Genomic DNA, 20582 nt, shown 5'->3' with positions numbered 1-20582 from the left:
ACCTTAAACCTATGCCCCCTAGTAATTGACCCCTCTACCCTGGGAAAAAGCCTAATCAACTGGGATAAAAAGCTGCATTTGTTGCCAACACAGCTCGAGTGGTTTCCCACGTTGCCATTGACAGATTAGGTAGCAACTAGGAATAAAGATGGTGCTGCTTAAATAATCACAGCTGTGTTTTCAGCGGGATTGCTTAATTCCCAATTGAAGCAAATTGGCCAAATCGCCTGTCACTGATGGAGACGTTGCCAGGTTTCCAGGTGGAAGCCACGGTCAGACTCAAGGCAGTCTGAGAGGGAGTCAGGTATTTATTTATCAGAGATGGGACTTTGTGGATTAGCCCTGCTGCCTCACGGCATCGAGATCCCAGATTCGATCCCGGCTCTGGGTCACCGTCCATGTAGAGTTTGCACATTCTCCCTGTGTTTGCGTGGGTTCCGCCCGCACAACCCAAAGATGTGCAGAGTAGGTGGATTGGCCACACTAAATTGCCTCTTAATTGAAAAAAATTAATTGGGTACTCTAAATTTATATTAAAAAAAGATGGGATAGAGGCAGCACGGTGCACAGTGGTTAGCATTGCTGTCTACGGCGCTGAGGTCCTGGGTTCGAATCCCGGCCCTGGGTCACTGTCCATGTAGAGTTTGCACATTCTCCCCGTGTCTGTGTGGGTTTCACCTCCACAACACAAAAGATGTGCAGGGTAGGTGGATTGGCCACGCTAAATTGCCCCTTAATTGGAAAAAATATTTGGGAACTCTAAATTTAAAAAAAAAAATGGGATTTTGTGCAAATGAGAGACAGAGTGAGAGATTGTTCAGCACGAGATTTATATTGATTCATATTCCAAATGGAAAATGCCCCATAAAACCCCCAAGTTTCCAACCTGTGACCTGGCTACAATTTCAATGTGACAAAAATTGTGGCAGAATTATTCACATGTTGACCTTTCATTGCTGCTTCTTTCAGTCTGATGTGTTGTACAGCAGCTCTCATTCCACTCGGCTCATCTGTCTCGAGCAGCTCCAGCATCTATTACTTAGAATGGTATTCATGTTCTGTCAAATGTTCACTTGTTCCTCGATTGTTGACAATCAAATCAACCCCAGATGCTGTAATTCAGCCTTTCTTTTTGACATTTTGTTTTGACTGCTCGCAGCAAAAGGGCGGTTTCTAGAAGCAGGGGATGCCTCCTGTGAAATAGAACTTGCCACTTCTATAGGTGTTTAGTTATTTCCCTGTTCACAAATATTCTGTTCCCAAAGCAAGGTTTTTCTTGCAACAGTTAGTTCAGTACCCTGTCACCAGAGGCTTATAGCTTGAGGGGTGTCACTCAACACTGAGCATGTCTGACCAGGAGTCTCTCCCACTCTTACTGCCAGCCACTGATGTGCTGGAAGGATTTGCCAGGTTGATACTCAACCTGTTTGGCCACATTATGAATGCACTTTCCTTGGCCATCAAGTCCTGCTGTGGGACTTGAACCCAGAGCCTCTGACTCAGAGGCAGGGACACTACCCACTGCAGCACAAGGCCTCAATCAATGTTTCATTGGATAGACCTGTCATTAATGACTTTACGATGCCCCAGAAACCACGTACATGAGCTGCATCTTACTTTCTCGTCTCATTTTAAAAGTAATAAATGTCACACCGTCAAACCATTCCAAACAAAATGAACATATTTATTAATATGTAAGACAAGCAGAGAAAACACTGCCAGAAATGAATGGGACTAAATAAACATTACAGAGTATTTACAACACAGAATCAGGAAGATGGTGTATGTCCGCAGTGATGTCATTGACACTTGTGCAGAGGGCACTGGCAGGCTGGGAGCAGCGGAGTGACCTGTGCAGACGGGTATTGGTGACAATCTTGTGAGAGAAACAAGACAGGGAGAAAGCTCATGTGGAGCAGAAGCAAAGTAGAAAGCAGATGGGCTGAATGATCTGTTGTTTCTGCGCTTTTAAAAACTAGAATCAAATCAAAAAATGCTGGAAATATTCAGCAGATCAGTCTGCCTCCTCCCTCATCAGCCCGTCTTCCACTAACAACACCCCCCCACCGACAAACAACGCTGTCCTTGCCAAAATCCCGTGATCAACTGTCCCTTATTTTACTTCCTCAGATTTAGTCACTTGGATTGGATTTGGATTTTATTAATTGTGACGTGTACCGAGGTACAGTGAAAAGTATTTTTCTGCGAGCAGCTCAACAGATCATTAAGTACGTGAAAAGAAAAGGAAATAAAAGAAAATACGCAGAGTTCAGACCTGCTCCTACTAGGTCTAATCTACACACGCGGGTTTGAGACATATTCAACCCAAAACCACACAAGTGGAGGGAGAAGCTGGTGGGGGGAGACAGGAATCATAAATTCAGGCCTCTTTCGCCATTGTCCTGACGATGGAAAGTTTCTTTTCATGGCAAAAGTCCACACACAAATTTTCCCCACAGGCGGGAGAGAAAATGGGGTCGAGGAGGCACTGCTGGAGGGAGGGACCCTACTGCCTTCTGTGTCTCCCCTGTCTCCGTGATGTGACCTCTCCTGTGCCAGAGGTATGTCCAGGAGCAGATTTCCCTGAGCTGGGCTACGGCTAGACAGAAGGTGCAGGTACTACAATCTGAGACAGAATCAGCCTCATTTCATTCAAAGTTTCATTGGTTCTTTGCAGAAGCTGACAAAGAATCAGATTCTGCTGCTGATGAATCTCATTGTTTCTTTGTAGATGTTGCTGAAGAATCTCATTATTTCTTTGTAGATGATGCTCAAGAATCTCATTGTTTCTTTGCAGATTCTGGCTAACGTCTGTCTTAAATTCAGTTAAAGTTCGCTGAAGCAAGTTAGAAGTGACCAGATAACTCTCTGTACTTTGAACTTGTTCCTGATGTAAGCTCTCAATAGGTTTCAGATCATCTTCATTTTCTTCACCAGCAGCATGGGCCTGATGTTGTCCATGTGCTCCTGGAGACTGTGAAGATTCTGCTCCCAAAACCACAGGTTCCTCGCTTCCAGAAGATTCTGAGCGCCCTCCTTCCACTACAGCAGCCAGATCAGCACAGGTCTCCTCCTTCACACAGGCCACAATATTTAACTTGAACTCATCAACACTACCCTCCAAATCAGACATCTTACCCTCCTGACACTCCTCTCCCTCCTCCGCTGCAGCTGCCATGCCACATTGCTGTGAGGTATTCACCTTCGTCCCTTCCTCATCAGCCCTTTCAGGAATCTCGATCGCTGCTGCCAACTCTCCTCCATCACCATCTGATGTGTCCATGGACACCAGTGTATCTGTCAGAGGAGGAAAATCACAATTATTATCTTTTGTCACATAAATTAATTCTCCTCCTGACGGTTTAAACACACAGCTGCTGACATCACCATCGTTCATCCCCATATCTGATCCACCATTGGCTATCCTGGGGTTGGAGAGATCAAACAGCTTCCTTGTGAACTCCTCCTGTTCCGTCAGCTCCTTGATGAATGGAACCCGTCCTCCAGTCAACGAGAGCTCCTGGGCGTTATAGGCCAGCTTTACCTAAAGGAAGAAATGAAAAATAAAATTAAGACTTTACTGTGCTGTCTTGTGGCACATTTTCCAAATGTTGGAGACAGTTTTTAGCCTGCACCCAGGGAGACTTCTGATTGGAGATAATCTTATGACAAAGTCAGAGCTGTCGCCAAAACAACTGCATTTTATTACACCTCATAAATTTACGATAAAAACAAAACTGATCTTTCTGTATTTTCAACTCAAAACTGATTTAGTTTCAGAATTTAACATATATATATATTTAATATTCAGATATTGCCCTCTTGTCCATTGTAGGGAATCTTGTGCATAAGCAGCAGCTTCTATACAGATTGATGTCTTCTTTTGCTGATGTTTGGTGATCTGGTCAAAGATTAAATTGACCTTGAAACAATTGGACTGATGGTGGGAGAGTTTGGAGACAGACACTGCCGAGACAAGACAGTGTTTTGGAAGGACAGCTCCCCTGTGTGAACCATGGTGGGTAAACAACAGACAACTCTCAGGTGAGCTGAAGTGTGAATGTGCTGGTGTCTGTGGAGGTCGGGTGATCGTGAGAATGATTTGTTTCACATCTCACCCATCAATGGTTTCTCACCAGTGTGAGCAGAGGACTGATTAGTTCGAGAATGATTTGTTACATATATTTGTTACAATCCATGTGAATATGATGGTGTATGCACAAAGCCAATGAGTCCAAGATTAACATATCACATACCTTGCAGGGGAAGGGTTTCTCTCCTGTGTGCTCGCGTTGGTGTTTACGGAGGGTCGATGCCTGAAAGAATGATTTGTCACACATCTCACATGTGAAGGGTTTCACTCCTGTGTGAACGCCTTGGTGTCTGTGGAGGTTCGATAATTGCGAGAATGATTTGTCACACATTTTGCACCTGAAAGGTTTCTCCCCTGTGTGATCACGTTGGTGTTTACGAAGGGTCGATGCCTGCGAGAATGATTTGTCACATACTTCACATCTGAAAGGTTTCTCACCTGTGTGAATACGTTGGTGATTACGGAGGTACGATAACAACGAGAACGATTTGTCACACATTTTGCATGTGAAGGGTTTCTCCCCTGTGTGAAGGTGTTGATGCTGACGGAGGGTTGATGACACAGAAAATGATTTGTCACACACCTTGCAAGTGAAAGGTCTCTCCCCTGTGTGAATGCGTCGGTGTTGACGGAGGTTCGATGCTTGTGAGAAGGACTTCTCACAAACATCACACCTAAATGGCTTCTCACCCGTGTGAATCATCTGGTGCCTGAGGAGCTTAGTAGAATTCACAAAACCTTTATTACAAACATCACACCTAAATTGTTTCCCTTCCATGTGGCTGCCCTTGTGGTATCAGTAGCTGTAACAAATGCACCTTAGAAGATCTTATGAACCTGTGGAGTCCCCGACACACACCTCACACTTGCAGGAGTGAGTCAGTGGTTCATGAGGCTCGGTCAATGATTGAAGCTCTCACCACAGTTGGAACCCATTCACACTTCTTCCCAATCTCACCCTGACCGATCACCCAAAATCGAACCTTTAGAAAGGGACTGGATGTCTTCCCACAGTTGTGCAGTTGTTCCTTGGGTGATGGTCAGAATCTATCTGCAGTGTCTATCCTCTCTGTATTCTCTGGTGTAGTACGGTGCAATCCTTCTGTAAAACAGGAAAAGGAAATATGATTTCTTTCAATTCCCTCTCCTTTGCTGAAGGGACTAAGTTCTAAGTTAGAGACTGTTTCACAGTAAGTGTCAATCTGCTATTTCCATCTGTGGGGATCAGATACAAGTCCTTTCTTTTTCCTCACTAGACTGTTACACACCCTCTGTTTTCATCAGGAAAACCGGATAATGACCAGAAGCAGTCAACACCCAGACTCCAATTTTCCGAGACCCCATGAGGACAATGGAAAAGACAGTCAGGTAGTGTGTAATATGGGCTATCAATTACCTATGAGCTCCTGTTGTGCTGCAAAAGAACAGTTTTGTCCTCAGATTGTGTTTAATTTTTAAAAAACAGGAAAATTGTTAACTCGATGGAAATGTTAAAAACTGTCTGCTTGTTTTACCAAATTATTTGAAGAAAACACACTGGACAGGAAGTGCTGGAAGCTATGAGCACGAGCCATGTTGAAGACGAATTTTACCCTTCGAGTGTGTGTTTAATATAAAAAACATTCTGGAGAAATCTTGATTCAATTGAGATTTTGAAATTTCTCTGCTTATCTTCCAAAATTATTTGAAGAAAACACACTGGGCGGAAAGTGCTGGAAGCCAAGGAAAATATTGCTTTCGTGAAGCAGTTTGGCAGGTTCTAGTTTATCCTGGGAAATTAGATACACTGCACTCACTCAGACTGCATATCCCAAATTCAGCTCTCACACACAGCACTGGGTAAAACTATCAAATCTAACCCCAGGCTTTGGGAAAGGTCGAGGCCTTCAGGTAAAATCTTTAAGAAGACACTTCAATATGTGTTCTGCCCCTCCCAGCTAATTACACCTCACCTACTCATATTCAGCAATGAGCCATCAACAAAATTCAGCCGGTAAACCAGAAGGGAAATGCTTCCAATAAACACTCTCAATATCCAACACACAGCCAATCAAACAGCTCAGCACAAAGCACCGAGTAAACAGGTCTGTGAGCTGGATGTTCTCACACAGCATAAGGGGCATTTCCACAGCTGATTGCCCACAGGATAGTCAGACTGCCTGAACATTAGTGTGGATATTGTGCAATGTAATGATTGTAAATTGTGCTCCTTCACTCACCATCTCCTGACTTGGTTTTGAGTCCCTACAGGAAGTGAAGCAGCTGTGGTAGAGGAAGAGGAGAGAATGGGCAGAGTGGGTGGGCTCTCTGATTGACGTCTCTCACAGACAATCCAAATATTTCTGCAGTAACAGGAGTTTCCTGAAGTTTGGGAAACTGACCGGGAAACAGAGGTGACTTTGAGCAGCAGATGGGTGGGGATTTAAACTTGTCATTGTCCCATCTGATGTGTTGGGTAAGCTGGGTCTGCAAGGACTGTGTTTACTGCAGTAGTGAGAGAGACAGGCTTCCAACACTTGAAGAAGTGCAACTCGATTTTATTGAACTCTTAACTATTATACATACTTTAACTGTGGGTTGACACTATGCTGACTTGACTGGAGACCTGAGGCTAACCTGACCAGACTATCTTACTACCACATGGTGTATGTGCTAGTTGTTGCTCACGGGCTCCGACTGTCTCAGAGGCTGGATCCCAGGAGAGCGGGAAAACTAGTGCCCTCTGGCTTTATAGTGGTCGTGTCCTGTCTGGTGATTGGCTGCTGTGTTCTGTGTGTTCATTGCTTATCCTGTGTGTCAATCACTGCCTGTCTGTGCACCATCATATACCTGTGTGTATATTATGACATCTCCCCCTTTTTTTTTTACTTTTTAAAAAATGTGTATAGGTCAACAAATAGTGAGTGTGTGTGTGTGTGTGTGTAGGAGCCTGACTATATACAAAGTATGTGAACGTATTTACATGGGAAGGTGTCTCGTGCAGATAACAAATTAGGAATAAACAATATGTACAGATGTGTAAACGGATCACAAGGTAATGCAACAACATTCAGTCTATAAATTCAGTCTCTGTGGCGAGCAACGAATTCTGGTTGACCGCTTCAAGGGTGGGTCAGGGGCTGCCTGCACGGGAACAGGCAGAACCACCTCCAATGTAGAGGTCGGTGAAAGAACTGGCAGATCGGTGGCCTCATGGAAGGGCGCGTCTTGAGAAACCAGCATGCGAGGCGGGACATCATGCTGAGGTGGCGAGCATGGAAGTAGCCGCAGTGCCCGCCTATTACGCCGAAGAAAGGAGCCATCATGCATGCGAACAAGGAACAATCTCGGGGCCACTTGCTTAACCACCACAGCTGTGGCAGACCAGCCACCGTCAGGTAGCTGAACACGAACTCGGTCAGCAGGGACCAGAGCAGGGAGATATGTGGCGTGGGCATCATACGCCGACTTGCATTGGGCCCGAGACTGTTGCATCCTCTGCAGGACTGGAAAATTGCCAAGGTCCGGGATGCGGATAGCCAGCACCGGCACCGTTGTCCGTAGTGTGCGGTTCATTAGCAGCTGTGCTGGGGACAGGCCAGTGGACAGAGGAGTCAGCCTGTAGGCTAACAGCGCCAGGTTAAAATCCGAACCCGAGTCAGCAGTTTTGCACAACAGTCTTTTAACGATGTGGACCCCCTTTTCAGCCTTCCCATTCGACTGGAGGTAGTGGGGGCTTGAAGTGGCGTGTGTAAAATTGTACTGCCGGGCAAAATCTGTCCACTCCTGACTGAAGAAGCACGGGCCATTATTAGTCATAACTGTAAGTGGAATGCCATGACGGGCAAAGGTCTCTTTGCATGCCTTGATGACTGTTGCTGATGTGAGGTCAGTCAGTCTGACCACCTCAGAGCAGTTAGAAAAGTAGTCCACGAGGAGGACATAGTCACGGCCCTTTGCATGAAAGAGGTCAATAACAACTTTGGACCATGGGGAAGACACCAGTTCATGCGGCTGCAGAGTCTCTTTCGGCTGAGCCGGCTGGAACCTTTGCCACGTTGGGCAATTGAGGACTGTGTTGGCGATATCCTGACTGATGCCTGGCCAATATACTGCCTCTCGGACTCGACGGCGACACTTTTTGACCCCCAGGTGACCCTCGTGGATTTGGCCGAGGACCAGCTCTCGCATGCTCTATGGGATAACTATCATGTCCAGTTTCATCATTATGCCGTCCACTACCGCTAGATTGTCCTTTACATTATAGAACTGTGGGCACTGCCCCTTTTGCCAACCATCAGTGAGATGTCGCATGGCCCGCTGGAGTAAAGGATCCCTGGCCGTCTCCTGACGAATTTGCACGACCCTTTCATCAGTGGCCGGAAAGTTGGATGCACAAAACTTCACCTGAGCGTCTATCTGACAGACAAAGTCCGACTGCTCACACGGCGTGGTGATGGATCTAGAGAGTGCGTCGGCCACAATGAGCTCCTTGCCCGGGGTGTAGACCAGGTCGAAATCGTAGCGGCGGAGTTTGAGGAGGATATGTTGTCGCCGTGGCATCATATCATTGAGGTCTTTTTGGATGATGTGAACCAATGGCCTGTGGTCCGTCTCGACCGTGAATTTGGGGAGTCCATACACGTAATCATGGAATTTGTCAATCCCTGTGAGGAGGCCCAGGCATTCTTTTTCAATCTGAGCACATTGTTGCTCAGTAGGTGCCATGGCTCTAGATGCATATGCAACTGGGGCCCAGGAGGAGGAATCGTCCCGCTGGAGAGAACTGCCCCAATGCCAGTCTGGCTCGCGACGGTGGAGATCTTCTTCTCCTTGGCAGGGTCGAAAAATGCCAGTACCGGGGCCTTGGTGAGTTTCGCCCTGAGCTCACGCCACTCTCGCTCATGAGCAGGGAGCTACTGGAAGTCTGTAGTTTTTTTAACAAGATAGCGGAGAGCTGTGGTGTGTGATGCAAGGTTGGGGATAAACTTCCCAAGGAAGTTGACCATCCCTAGGAAGCGGAGGACCGCCTTCTTGACCTCCAGGGTCTTCATGGCATTGATCGCCGACACCTTGTCTGCATCTGGCTGCACACCGAAATGCGAAATATGGTCGCCAAGGAACTTTATTTCTGCTTGACCGAACGAGCATTTGGCTCTATTGAGTCGGAGGCCATGCTCGTGGATCCTATGGAACACTTATTTCAGGTGATCGATGTGCTCCTGAGGAGTTGTGGACCAGATAATGATATCATCGACGTACACTCGCACCCCCTCGATGCCCTCCATCATTTGCTCCAATATTCGGTGGAACACCTCCGAGGCGGAGATGATGCCAAAGGGCATCCGGTTGTAATAGTAATGACTGAACGGGGTGTTAAATGTGCACAGCTTTCAACTGGATGCGTCCAGCTGTATTTGCCATAACCCCTTGGAGGCATCCAGCTTCGTGAAAAACTTGGCGTGAGCCATTTCGCTGGTGAGCTTTTCTCGTTTAAGTATAGGGTAGTATTCCCTCATGATGTTACGGTTCAAATCTTTGGGGTCGATACAAATGCGAAGTTCCCCTGACGGTTTTTTGACACAAACCATGGAGCTGACCCAGTCTGTGGGTTCCGTGACCTTAGAAATGATGCCCTGGTCCTGGAGGTCTTGCAGTTGCTGCTTGAGGCGGTCCTTAAGGGGTGCCGGCACCCGACACGGTGCATGAACCACAGGTGTGGCATTCGGCTTCAGTAGTATTTTGTATCGGTAGGGGAGTGTGCCCATACCTTCGAAGACGCCGTGGTATTGTGCTATGATGTCATCTGTGTTTGGAAGTTGACATCTGGCGAGGCCGTTGCCTCAGCGGATGACATGGTGTGAACCCGCTGCACTAGATTCAAGATTTTGCAGGCCTGAGCACCGAGCAAGGAAGCTCTGTTGGTTCCTACAATTTCAAAACGCAGGGTTGCTTTTGAAGAACGATGGAATACCGCAAGCTGGCATGAGCCACTGGCAGCAATGGCATTGCCATTGTAGTCGAGGAGCTGGCAGGCCATTGGAAGAATGCTTGGCTTGATGCAGATGGTGTCAAGGTCAGACTTTGAAATGAGGTTAGCTGAAGCGTCGGTGTCCAGCCTGAAGCGAATGCGAGCCTTGTTGACCGTAAGGGTGGCACACCACTCGTCATCCGGATCAATGCTCATCACTGGGAGTTGTTTCGCCTTCTTGGATGAAAGCATCGTATGCTTGGTGACGATGCCCACCCAGGATGGGAATGTGAGGCCCTCAGTGTCGGGATCTGGAACCATGTCGGAGTCTGCAACGGGTTGCTGTGCTGACCGGATGTTCCTGTGCTGCAGCTGGGATCGCTGTGTGTTGGGCAGTTGAGCAGATCTGGACAGGGCTGAGTAGTGGCCAAGCTTGCCACATTGGAGACAGCGTCGAGATTTTGCGGGACATTGTTGCTTTAAATGGGCGGAGTCACAGTTGTTGCACGTCATGGCACCGACGTCAGGATGCTCCGTGCGCCACCATGCATGCGCAGTGCGGTCGAACGATTTGCGCAGTTTGGCCGTGGGCCTCGCCATCCTGTTGGTCGTGGCGCGCATGCGCAGGAGCCCGGGAAAAGCACGTGAAATGGCCGCCCTCATCCAGACTCAGGCCCTGGAGCTGTTTTATGGCCTGCACAAGATTCAAGATTTTGAAGGCCTGAGCACCGAGCAAGGAAGCTCTGTTGGTTCCTACAATTTCAAAACGCAGGGTTGCTTTTGAAGAACGATGGAATACCGCAAGCTGGCATGAGCCACTGGCAGCAATGGCATTGCCATTGTAGTCGAACCTTGCCGCGCCGTCTCTGCCACCTTGATATGGGAGTACCGGTTGTTAGCGTGCTTGTTTAGGATGCAGGTCTCAATGCCGTTGGTGAGGGTGAGCTGCTTAACTTTAAGGAACTGCTGGCGAAGGGGATCGGAGTGGACTGCGAAAACGATCTGGTCGCGGATCATGGAGTCGGAAGTGGAGCCGTAGTTGCAGGACTGCGCGAGGATACGGAGATGGGTTAAAAAGGACTGAAAAGGTTCATCCTTACCCTGAAGCCTCTGCTGGAACACATAGCGTTCAAAGCTCTTGTTGATTTCGATGTTACAGTGTCTGTCGAACTTCAGCAGGATTGTTTTAAACTTTGTCTTGTCCTCGCTTCAGCAAAGGTGAGGGAGTTAAAGATGTGGATAGTGTGGTCCCCGGCTGTAGAGAGGAAGAGAGCGATCTTCCTGGCATCCGATGCAGCTTCGAGGTTGGTGGCTTCAAGATACAGCTGGAACTTTTGCTTGAAAATCTTCCAGTTTGCACCGAGGTTGCTGCCGATGCGGGGCTGCGGGGGACGGCGGACGCTGTCCACGTTACCGGATGGCTGATCGCTGGTCAAAGGCAGATTATCTCAAGGTAGGTCCATCAAACTCGAGCATGACTCACTGGAACCATGATGTGTTGGGTAAGCTGGGTCTGCGAGGACTGCGTTTACTGCAGCAGTGAGAGAGACAGGCTTCCAATACTTGAAGAAGTGCAACTCGATTTTATTGAACTCTTAACTATTATATATACTTTAACTGTGGGTTGACACTATGCTGACTTGACTAGAGACCTGAGGCTAACCTGACCAGACTATCTTACTACCACATGGTGTATGTGCTAATTGTTGCTCACGGGCTCTGACTGTCTCAGAGGCTGGATCCCAAGACTGCGGGAAAACTAGTGCACTCTGGCTTTATTGTGGTTGTGTCCTGTTTGGTGATTGGCTGCTGTGTTCTGTGTATTCATTGCTTATCCTGTGTGTCAATCACTGCCTGTCTGTGCACCATCATATACCTGTGTGTATATTGTGACACCATCTGAATAAAACCTCACTTATTGCAGCTGCTGTCTCAGTTCCTCCAGGTAAATGTGTGACAGAGATTTCTAGTGTGGGAATAGATTCTTCACCTTCGGAGGCTTTCAAACTGACAACATCAGTGTGGGATGTATAGCCTTGGATGTGTTAAACAGATCAGAAGAGGAAGACCCACAGCATAGAATCAGTGACGACGTGCAGTGTTGGGATTAGCAGATGCTAATGAAATAAGGGAAACGGACACAGGAGAGAGAGGTCTGGAATGGGGAGATTGATCTAGTAATTCTGGAGTGTCTACTCCTGGAAGAGCGACTTGGTGACTCAAGGAGTGTGCTGGGGCTCATTGTGAATAGATGCCCCAGGGTTTGATATCTTACAGCCCTGCCCTGTCCAAGGCTCATCTGCTGGAGGTTCAGCTTCCCTCAGCTTCAATTATTGAGACTCAATCAGCCCTTCCAGTTATTCTCTTGGCCCATTCACCTCTCCCGGGATATCCCGGTCAACATTCCTCTCACAAGCCTGGGTCACTGTCCGTGTGGAGTTTGCACATTCTCCCCGTGTCTGTGTGGGTTTCACCCCCACAACCCAAAGATGTGCAGGGTAGGTGGATTGGATACGCTAAATTTCCCCTTTATTGGAAAAATAATAATTCGGTATTCTAAATTTATAAAATAAACTTTCCTCTCACCACAGCAGGCAGTTGGTGCCTAAACGCCCAAAAACCCTGGGCAGGATTCTCCGATAATCGGCGCGGATCACTCCGGCGTCGGGCCCCCCCAAACATTGCAAATTCTCCGGGCCCAAATGGCCTAGCAGCGGCGTGACGCCATTCGCAATGGCGTCACCCGCTATGGACGCGGCGCGTCACTTGATGTCGGGTGGCGTAATCAACGCCGCTTGGCGTCACAGCACAAAAGACGGCCTCCCTCCCTCTGGAAGATCGCGAAACATGGCTCCCGTCGCAGCCAAGCCAGGACACCCCTACCCAGGACACCCTTATCTAGGATAGCCCTACCCAGGATAGCCCTATGTAAGATAGCCCTACCCAAGATAGCCCTACCCAGGACACTGCCACACATGAGACTGGAGGACAGGACAGTGACACACAGTGGACGGGTGGAGACGAGGCGCCACACCAGGGGACCATGGACTCGGAGTCTGACGATGCGCACGACACAACGCCACTGCTTTCTCCAACACCCTCCACCATCGCAGAGACACTCACCTTGGTTGGGCACTTTAGTGATGAGGCTTCTGGTACACTTACTGGTGCGCGTAACACTGCCGTACCGGTATAGCAGGTGGAGGTAGGAGCAGCTGAGGGGCCGGGAGGTCGGAGGGCATCCTGGCGCAAGCTAACATCTGCTGCCCAGACGGGTCCCGGGTTCCTGGAGTTACCACACCCACCCATAGACCCGATGCAGCCACCAAACCTCTTTCACCCCCTTACTGTAGAGGGCAGCCTTGACCCAATTAAACCCAGCCCTCCTCTTTGCCAGTTCTGCACCCAGGTCTTGATACACCTACCCTGCACATCTTTGGGTTATGAAAGTGAGATCCACGCAGACACGGAGAGAATGTGCAAACTCCACACAGACAGTGACCCGGTGCCGGGTTTAATTGGGTCAAGGCCTCTTCTGGGTCTCCCGTATCACTCCCCCCTCAGCCACCCAAAAGGCCAACTGCTCCTCGTGCTCCATCACCACCTCCTCCACTTTCTGGATCGCCTGGCCTTGGAACTCCATTCTCTGATCCATTGATCACTGGATGGGCAGAACCGCCCCTTTTCCCTCCGCCATCTTGACCTGTGGCAGCAGCTCTTTTCTTCTTGTCCCACTCCTATTTTGTGACTCCATCCACCAACCACACCAGAGGAGTCACACCTTCTCCTGTTACTCCTACACCTGTTTCCATCCAAAGACCTCACCCGTCAGACATGGAAAGGACCGAAAAATGCCACCTTGAGCGGGAGCCACCAAATGTGTGATTGCTCACTCCGTGGCTGCCACCGGAACAACCAATAATTCTTATAAAAATCCCCGAAAACTTTGGCCCTTGTCTGCCCAATTATTAGTTACAGGTTTGTAAGTTGAAGCACAATTACTGTTTATTTATAACAAAACGATGAATTGTGAAATGTGTAGTGAATGAAGCGGAATAACAAGCTAACCAACTACCCCCGTTAACTGTCCCATTCTCTACCCACACATACAAGTCAAACATAGTGGGTGCGGGGGGGCGATGGGGGAGGCAGGGAAAATAATAATGACGAAGGTCAAAAGACAAGAAGCTGGATTCTCCGCTGTCGGGATTCTCCGTTGTGCCGGCAGTGCACCCATGCCCGGAGATTTCCCGATGGCGTGGGGCTGCCCACAATGGGAAATCCCATTGATCGGTTGGCGGGATGGAGAATCCCACTGCCAGCGAGGGCACGCAGCACCAGAAAACAGGTGCGGCCAGACGGAGAATCCTGCTCAATAGTCTTTGCTTCTAATGGTGGTTCTGTAGCAGGTTTTCCGCACAGCACATTGGTTGATCATAGCTGATGATAGTCTTCTTGGTAGAGTCATTCATTCAGTACAGTGTGAGACAGACACTGTCGCACATCAAACCCTGATTTCAAGCCTTTGCAGTATCGAGAGAATGGCACCCAGACACAATGGAGATAGAATCGGCCCTCACAGTGGAGTTTATGAAGAGAGTTTATCTGGATCTTTTGGGGGGTGAATTAGTTGGAATCTTCCACCCATACTGCAGAACAAAAAGTGAAACACACGCCTTGTGACTCTGAAAAACCTATAAGTGGGATCAGATCCAATCACCACCTGTCATTGGGCAGAGCACCACCCTGGTTATTGATGTCAGTCTAAAACAGCATTCTGCATCTTCCTGTTCAAATTAAATTCTTAAAGTCACAGGTTCATTAAACATTTATGTATCAAAAATGTAACAGCAGAAATAAAAGGAATAATAATATTAATTAAAAATGTAACAGCAGAAAAAAAAAGGAAATTAGGGAATAAACAGGAATAATCAAGAAGGACCCTTACAACTGGGAGGGAGGAACTAAAAACAATTACAAACATCGTGGGAAATAGACTGAGAAAATGACTAGAACCAAAGGCAGACTACCCCAGGATCTGATGGACTTCATTTGAGGACCCTAAATTAAGTAGCTGTGGCGGTTATAGATACATTGGGTTTTATTTTCCAAATTTCCCACTATTCTAGATGTGTTCCATCAGATTAGAAAACAGTGAATGTGACTGTTCAAGAAGGAACGTAGAAATAAAGCAGGAAACTATAGGCCAGTTAGCGTAACATCTGTCATGGTACAATGCAAGAATCTGTTATTAAGGAGGTCATTTTGGGAAAATTAGCTCAATGCAGTCAGGCAGAGTCAACATAGTTCTGTGAAAGGGAAACCACGTTTGACTAATTTATTAAGAGTTCTCTGAGTATGTAACAAACAACATGGATAAAAGGGAACTTGTAGATGAGGTGTACTTGGACATCCAAAAGACTACTAATAAGGTGGCAGATTAAAAGTTATGACACAAAATAAGAGCTCATGGTGATCGAGTAACACACTAGGAATGATAGAGCAATGTTTTTAAAACTTTTTTTTCCTGGGTTCCATTTTGGCCAACCTTCGGGACCCACCCCCCAAACCTTCACGACCCACACTGGCCGACATTTGCAACATACCATTTTATCTTACCTTTAATGCGAGAGGACTACATGGTGCTCACAATCTCACTCCAATCAGAGAGGGCTATGCGCATATTGGGTGCAGGATTCAGCCAGTTCCTTTGTGCCGTCTTCATCTTTGTGGGAACGGAAAATCCAACCTCACACATGTGGGTTGTTGTGAAGGGCAAAATCAACAGCTTGTTTTACTCAGGTCTGGATACTCCTCGGAGACGCTATTCCAGAATGCGGACAGCCTCATTGACTTGTGCTGTTTAAAAAATAATAATTTTAGAGTACCCAATTCATTTTTTACAATTCAGGGGCAATTTAGCGTGGCCAATCAACCTATCCTGCACATCTTTGGGTTGTGGGGCAAAACCCACGCAAGCACGGGGCGAATGTGCAAACTGCACACGGACAGTGACCCAGAGTGGGATTGAACCTGAGCCCTCGGCGCCGTGAGGCAGCAGTGCTAGCCACTGCACCACCGTATTGCCCCTATGGTGCCGTGTTTTTAATGTGCTGTCAAAACTGAGGCGCAGAAGTTCAGTTTCTTCATTTGGAATCAGCTGCAAGTTAACAACTGATTCTGGGGTCTCAAATTCAAAGGGATTTTTCACCCACCTCTTCTCTCTCAAAATCTAAAACTTTTCCTCTGGAAAGTAGCAACCAAGATTGTTGATCAGCGCAGCCAGATGCAACTGAATAAGGCTTGCCAGTCAATTTACAGTTTCCTTATTAATGCTGTTTTCTTCGATGTGTTATAGCAGTGTGGGAACAAATAGCAATTTTGGCTTTGCACTTGCAATTGTCAAATTTTCAATGACTTTTGGAAAGCTGCGATTTTTGCACAGTGCTGAAACTATTCATCATCCTTCCCTTCGGGGTTCTGTTCAGTTAGAATTGAGAAGATGTCTGCAAGGTAAGACATAGTTAGCATCCAAGTTTCATCAGCAAACAATTAAGCCAGAGAGGACAATTCCGTGAGGAGGAAAGCGTGGATTTAGTATGTAAGTTCGTAAACTCTGGATAGCACCTGACTTCTTGACAGCCAATGTACCTCTGTGTGGAACAATAAATGTGTGTGCTCAGCCCCCAAATCGCAAGTCTCAGAAAGTCTGGTATTGAGTGTGCTGTGTTTAATGAAATTCACAACTTTCACAATTCCTTTCAACACCACTTCACGATGGAATTCCTTTCGATAATGTGGTAAACCACTGTTGTACCTCTATTAGAGGATGCATGGTAGGACCTGTACTACAGGTACCTTGGTAGTCCCTGCCTGCTGGCTACGCCCAGTAGGCGGAGTATAAATATGTGTGTCCTCCATGTGGCAGCCATTTCGCCAGCTGCTGTGGGAGGCCACACATCTTAGAGCAATAAAGCCTCAATTGTATCCAACTCAAGTCTTTGTGCAATTGATCATGCATCAATTTATTGCTCTAAGATTTTCAAAAGATGGACCTCCGTATCAAACCGGATCGCCTGCAGCTGGATCCGCATTCAAGCGATGCCAAAAAGGACTTTCAACACTGGCTAGCTTGTTTCGAGGCGTACATCAACTCGACGCCCAGCCTTGTCTCGGAGGCTCAGAAGATACAGATCCTGTACTCAAGGTTCAGCTGCAGCGTCTTTCCGCTAATCCAGGACGTGCCGATCTACGCCGAAGCCATGACGCTTCTCAAAGAGAATTACGCTCAGAAAACGGACACGCTCTTCGCCAGGCACGTACTCGCCACTCGTTCTCAACTCCCTGGTGAGTCCATAGAAGACTTCTGGCAGGCCCTAATCCCACTCATCCGGGACTGTGACTGTCAGGCCGTTACGGCCACTGAACATTCAAACCTCCTTATGCGGGACGCGTTTGTTACGGGGATTGGGTCGGACCTCATACGCCAGCGACTGTTAGAAGGGGCCACGCTCGACCTAGCAGAGACAAAGAAACGAGCGCTCTCTATGACGGTCACCTCCCGCAACGTTCAGGCCTACACCCCAGCTGCGCGGCCTATCCCCCTACGCATTGTGGACCCCACAGACAGCCGCCCCAGCGGGGGCCTTACCCAGCCAATACACCTGTGCCACGCGCCAGCCAGAGAACTCCGGGGATCTCCGATGTTACTTTTGCGGCCAGCAGAAACACCCCCGCCAACGCTGATCGGCCCGCGCTGCCCTTTGTAAGGCTTGCGGCAAGAAGGGGCACTTTGCCACGGTGTGCCAGGCCCGCGCAAACGCTGCTATCACCCCCACCCCCCTTGTTTACGGACAATGGGCGCCACCATCTTCACCTCCCAGGACTGCGCAAGGCCAGTGGGTGCCGCCATCTTCTTCCCCTCAGACCACGCGCGGCCAGTGGGCGCCACCACCTTCTCCCCCTCAGACCAAGCGCGGCCAGGGCTTCTTACCCTCCGAGCAACACGTGCGGCCTATGGGCGCCGCCATCTTGTTCAACCCCCGCTACGTGCAGCCCATGGGCGCCGCCATTTTGTCATCCTCAATATCTTCAGGCGCCGCCATCTTGTCTCCCCCATGGCACATGGGCACCGACAGCGTTCCAGGACCTGTGCCGCCTGGGCTCTCCATCATCCGACACCAGCGACGACTGACCACGACTCGCCTCAGTGATCATTGACCAGTCTCATCCTCACAACCTGGCCACCGCATCGACCTGCGTTAAAATCAACAGACACGTGACCTCTTGCCTGCTGGACTCCGGGAGCACCAAAACCTTCATCCACCCGGATACAGTAAGGCACTGCTCCCTCGCGGTATACCCTGCCCAACCAAAAACTCTCCGGCCTCCGGATCCCATTCCGTGATGATCCGGGGAAACTGTATGGTCACACTCACAGTCCAGGGCGTAGAATTCAGCGGCTTCCACCTCTATGTCCTCCCTAACCACATTTGGAATACTGCGTGCAGTTCTGGTCGCCACATCACCAGAAGGATGTGGACGCTTTGGAGAGGGTGCAGAGGAGGTTCACCAGGATGTTGCCTGGTATGGAGGGGGCTAGCTATGAAGAAAGGTTGAGTAGATTAGGATTGTTTTCATTGGAAAGATGGAGGTTGAGGGGGTACCTGATTGAGGTCTACAAAATTATGAGAGGTATGGACAGGGTGGATAGCAACAAGCTTTTTCCAAGAGTGGGGGTGTCAGTTACAAGGGGTCATGATTTCAAAGTGAGAGGGGGAAAGTTTAAGGGAGATGTGCGTGGAAAGTTTTTTACGCAGAGGGTGGTGGGTGCCTGGAACGCTTTACCAGCAGACGTGGTAGAGGCGGGCACAATAGCACCATTTAAGAGGTATCTAGACGGGTATATGAACGGGCGGGAACAGAGGGAAGTAGACCTTGGAAAATAGGAGACAGGTTTAGATAAAGGATCTGGATCGGTGCAGGATGGGAGGGCCAACGGGCCTGTTCCTGGGCTGTAATTTTCTTTGTTCTTTGTTCTAACCTCTGTGCTGCCTGGATTTCCGGTGCAACCTCCAGAGCCTAACCCTGAAATTCAGCGGGCCCCTACCACCCCTCACTGTGTGCGGCCTCGCGACCCTAAAGGTCGATCCACCTTCCCTCTTCGAAAATCTAACCCCGGATTGCAAACCCGTTGCCACCAGGAGCAGACGGTACAGCACCCAGGACAGGACCTTCATCAGGTCCGAGGTCCAGAGGCTGCTTCGGGAAGGTATCATCGAGGCCAGCAGCGGCCTCTGGAGAGCCCAAGTGGTAGTAGTTAAAACTGGGGAGAAACACAGTGTGGTCGTGGACTACAGCCAGACCATCAATCGGTACACGCAGCTCAATGCGTACTCCCTCCTACGCATATCTGATATGATCAATCAGATTGCACAGTACCGGGTCTTCTCAATGGTAGACCTCAAATCCGCCTACCCCCAGCTCCCCATTCGTAAATCGGACCGTCCTTACACTGGTAAAGTCAGATAGCACAGCAAATCCTCAACAAATTAATTGTGCCAAACATACCTAAGGTAAACTAGCAAGATTGCAAAATCTGAAACGTCTGTCATTTCATCCAGTTGTATTGAGAACTTCTGTGCTGATTTTAAACGAGAAATAAACTGGGCTTCTATATTCTCAGTAATATCCCAAATTCAGCATGCCACTGTGTTTTCACTAAGTGGGATGCATTTCACCTTTTCAACGAACCTCTCGTTTATGACTGTACGAACTATATCTCATGCTGCAAGTAGAACTAATCTCTGTACTACAGTGTGGAGCATTTCCTCTTTAGCAACACGGTAAGCTGCTATGTAGGAGGCTAATTGTACTTTGTCATTCAATGTAATATTTCTGCTGAAGACTTCACGATTTAAGTTCTCGTTGCATCCTTTGAAAAGCATCAAGAGGGTTGACCTCGAACTTGCCTTTCAAGTTTTGAGGGTTTAAAATTTTTATTTTCCAGCACTTCCCTGCATATAACACACATCGGTCTTCCATCCTATTTGCATTGGCACAATAAATCCATACCTTAAAAAATCATCTTTATACTGCTTTGTGTCTAATTTCAGCTTCTTCTTAATGGGCTGTTCACAAGATACCCTGGAGCTCACACCAGCACTGCTTTGCCCTCCTGTGGATTCTCCTGAACAGCACACACCACCACTGCGTTGTCCTGCTGTGGATTCTGAGCCACACTCTCCCGAGGATTTAGTTGTGAGATCTGGGCCTGTTTGTGTCTCTGGCCCTCTCTTCTTTATTACAAAACAATCCATTTTAAAGTTTACAAACCTGTTGCTTGTTTGCTGCTGACAAAATGGAGGAATTGCAATCGCACCCAAAGCACGTGACATCAGTGTTCGGGGCGCTTGACCTACTCTCTGCCTCACTTCAAACAGGAAGACTGCATTGGATTTTTAAAAAAAACATCTCCTGGTCGGCACACTGGCATCAGGAGCCGGTTGTTCTCTCTGGGCTCCAAGCATGCGCACTGAT

At 48.2% G+C, this 20582-nt stretch overlaps 2 protein-coding genes across 5 annotated transcripts in view; one reads left to right on the top strand and one right to left on the bottom strand.

The window, feature by feature from the left end:
• The window catches only part of LOC119975587, a 639245-nt gene that overhangs the window by 600643 nt on the left and 18020 nt on the right, over positions 1–20582 (top strand). The gene's annotated exons all lie outside the window — the stretch shown is intronic.
• On the bottom strand, positions 1664–15683 carry LOC119976658 (zinc finger protein 2-like). Of its 4 annotated transcripts, XM_038817326.1 has the most exons (4): positions 6313–6479; positions 4257–5195; positions 3388–3544; positions 1664–3297 (listed from the first exon to the last, which is right to left on the bottom strand). In XM_038817326.1, the coding sequence occupies exons 2-4, from the start codon at positions 4869–4871 to the stop codon at positions 2600–2602; spliced, it is 1470 nt and encodes a 489-aa protein (XP_038673254.1). In that variant the 5' UTR covers positions 4872–5195; positions 6313–6479; the 3' UTR covers positions 1664–2599. The 4 variants fall into 4 exon arrangements, with proteins under 4 accessions (XP_038673254.1, XP_038673252.1, XP_038673251.1 ...); XM_038817324.1 differs by lacking the exon at positions 6313–6479 and adding an exon at positions 15663–15683 and having other exon boundaries at positions 1664–3544; XM_038817323.1 differs by having other exon boundaries at positions 1664–3544; positions 6313–6477.

Source organism: Scyliorhinus canicula, chromosome 13 (genome assembly GCF_902713615.1).
Source record: "Scyliorhinus canicula chromosome 13, sScyCan1.1, whole genome shotgun sequence".
Classification (NCBI taxonomy): Eukaryota; Metazoa; Chordata; class Chondrichthyes; order Carcharhiniformes; family Scyliorhinidae; genus Scyliorhinus; species Scyliorhinus canicula.
Note: the sequence above shows the minus strand (reverse complement) of the source record. Positions and strands in the feature narration are given on the sequence as shown.

Bases quoted from the DNA above. Each gene is read 5' to 3' on its own strand.
- LOC119976658 (XM_038817324.1), bottom strand. From the start codon at position 4,871: ATGGAAGGGAAACAATTTAGGTGTGATGTTTGTAATAAAGGTTTTGTG. The intron at 3,545-4,256 runs GTATGTGATATG...TTCTTCCTTTAG, and splicing joins AGAAACCCTTCCCCTGCAAG to GTAAAGCTGGCCTATAACGC.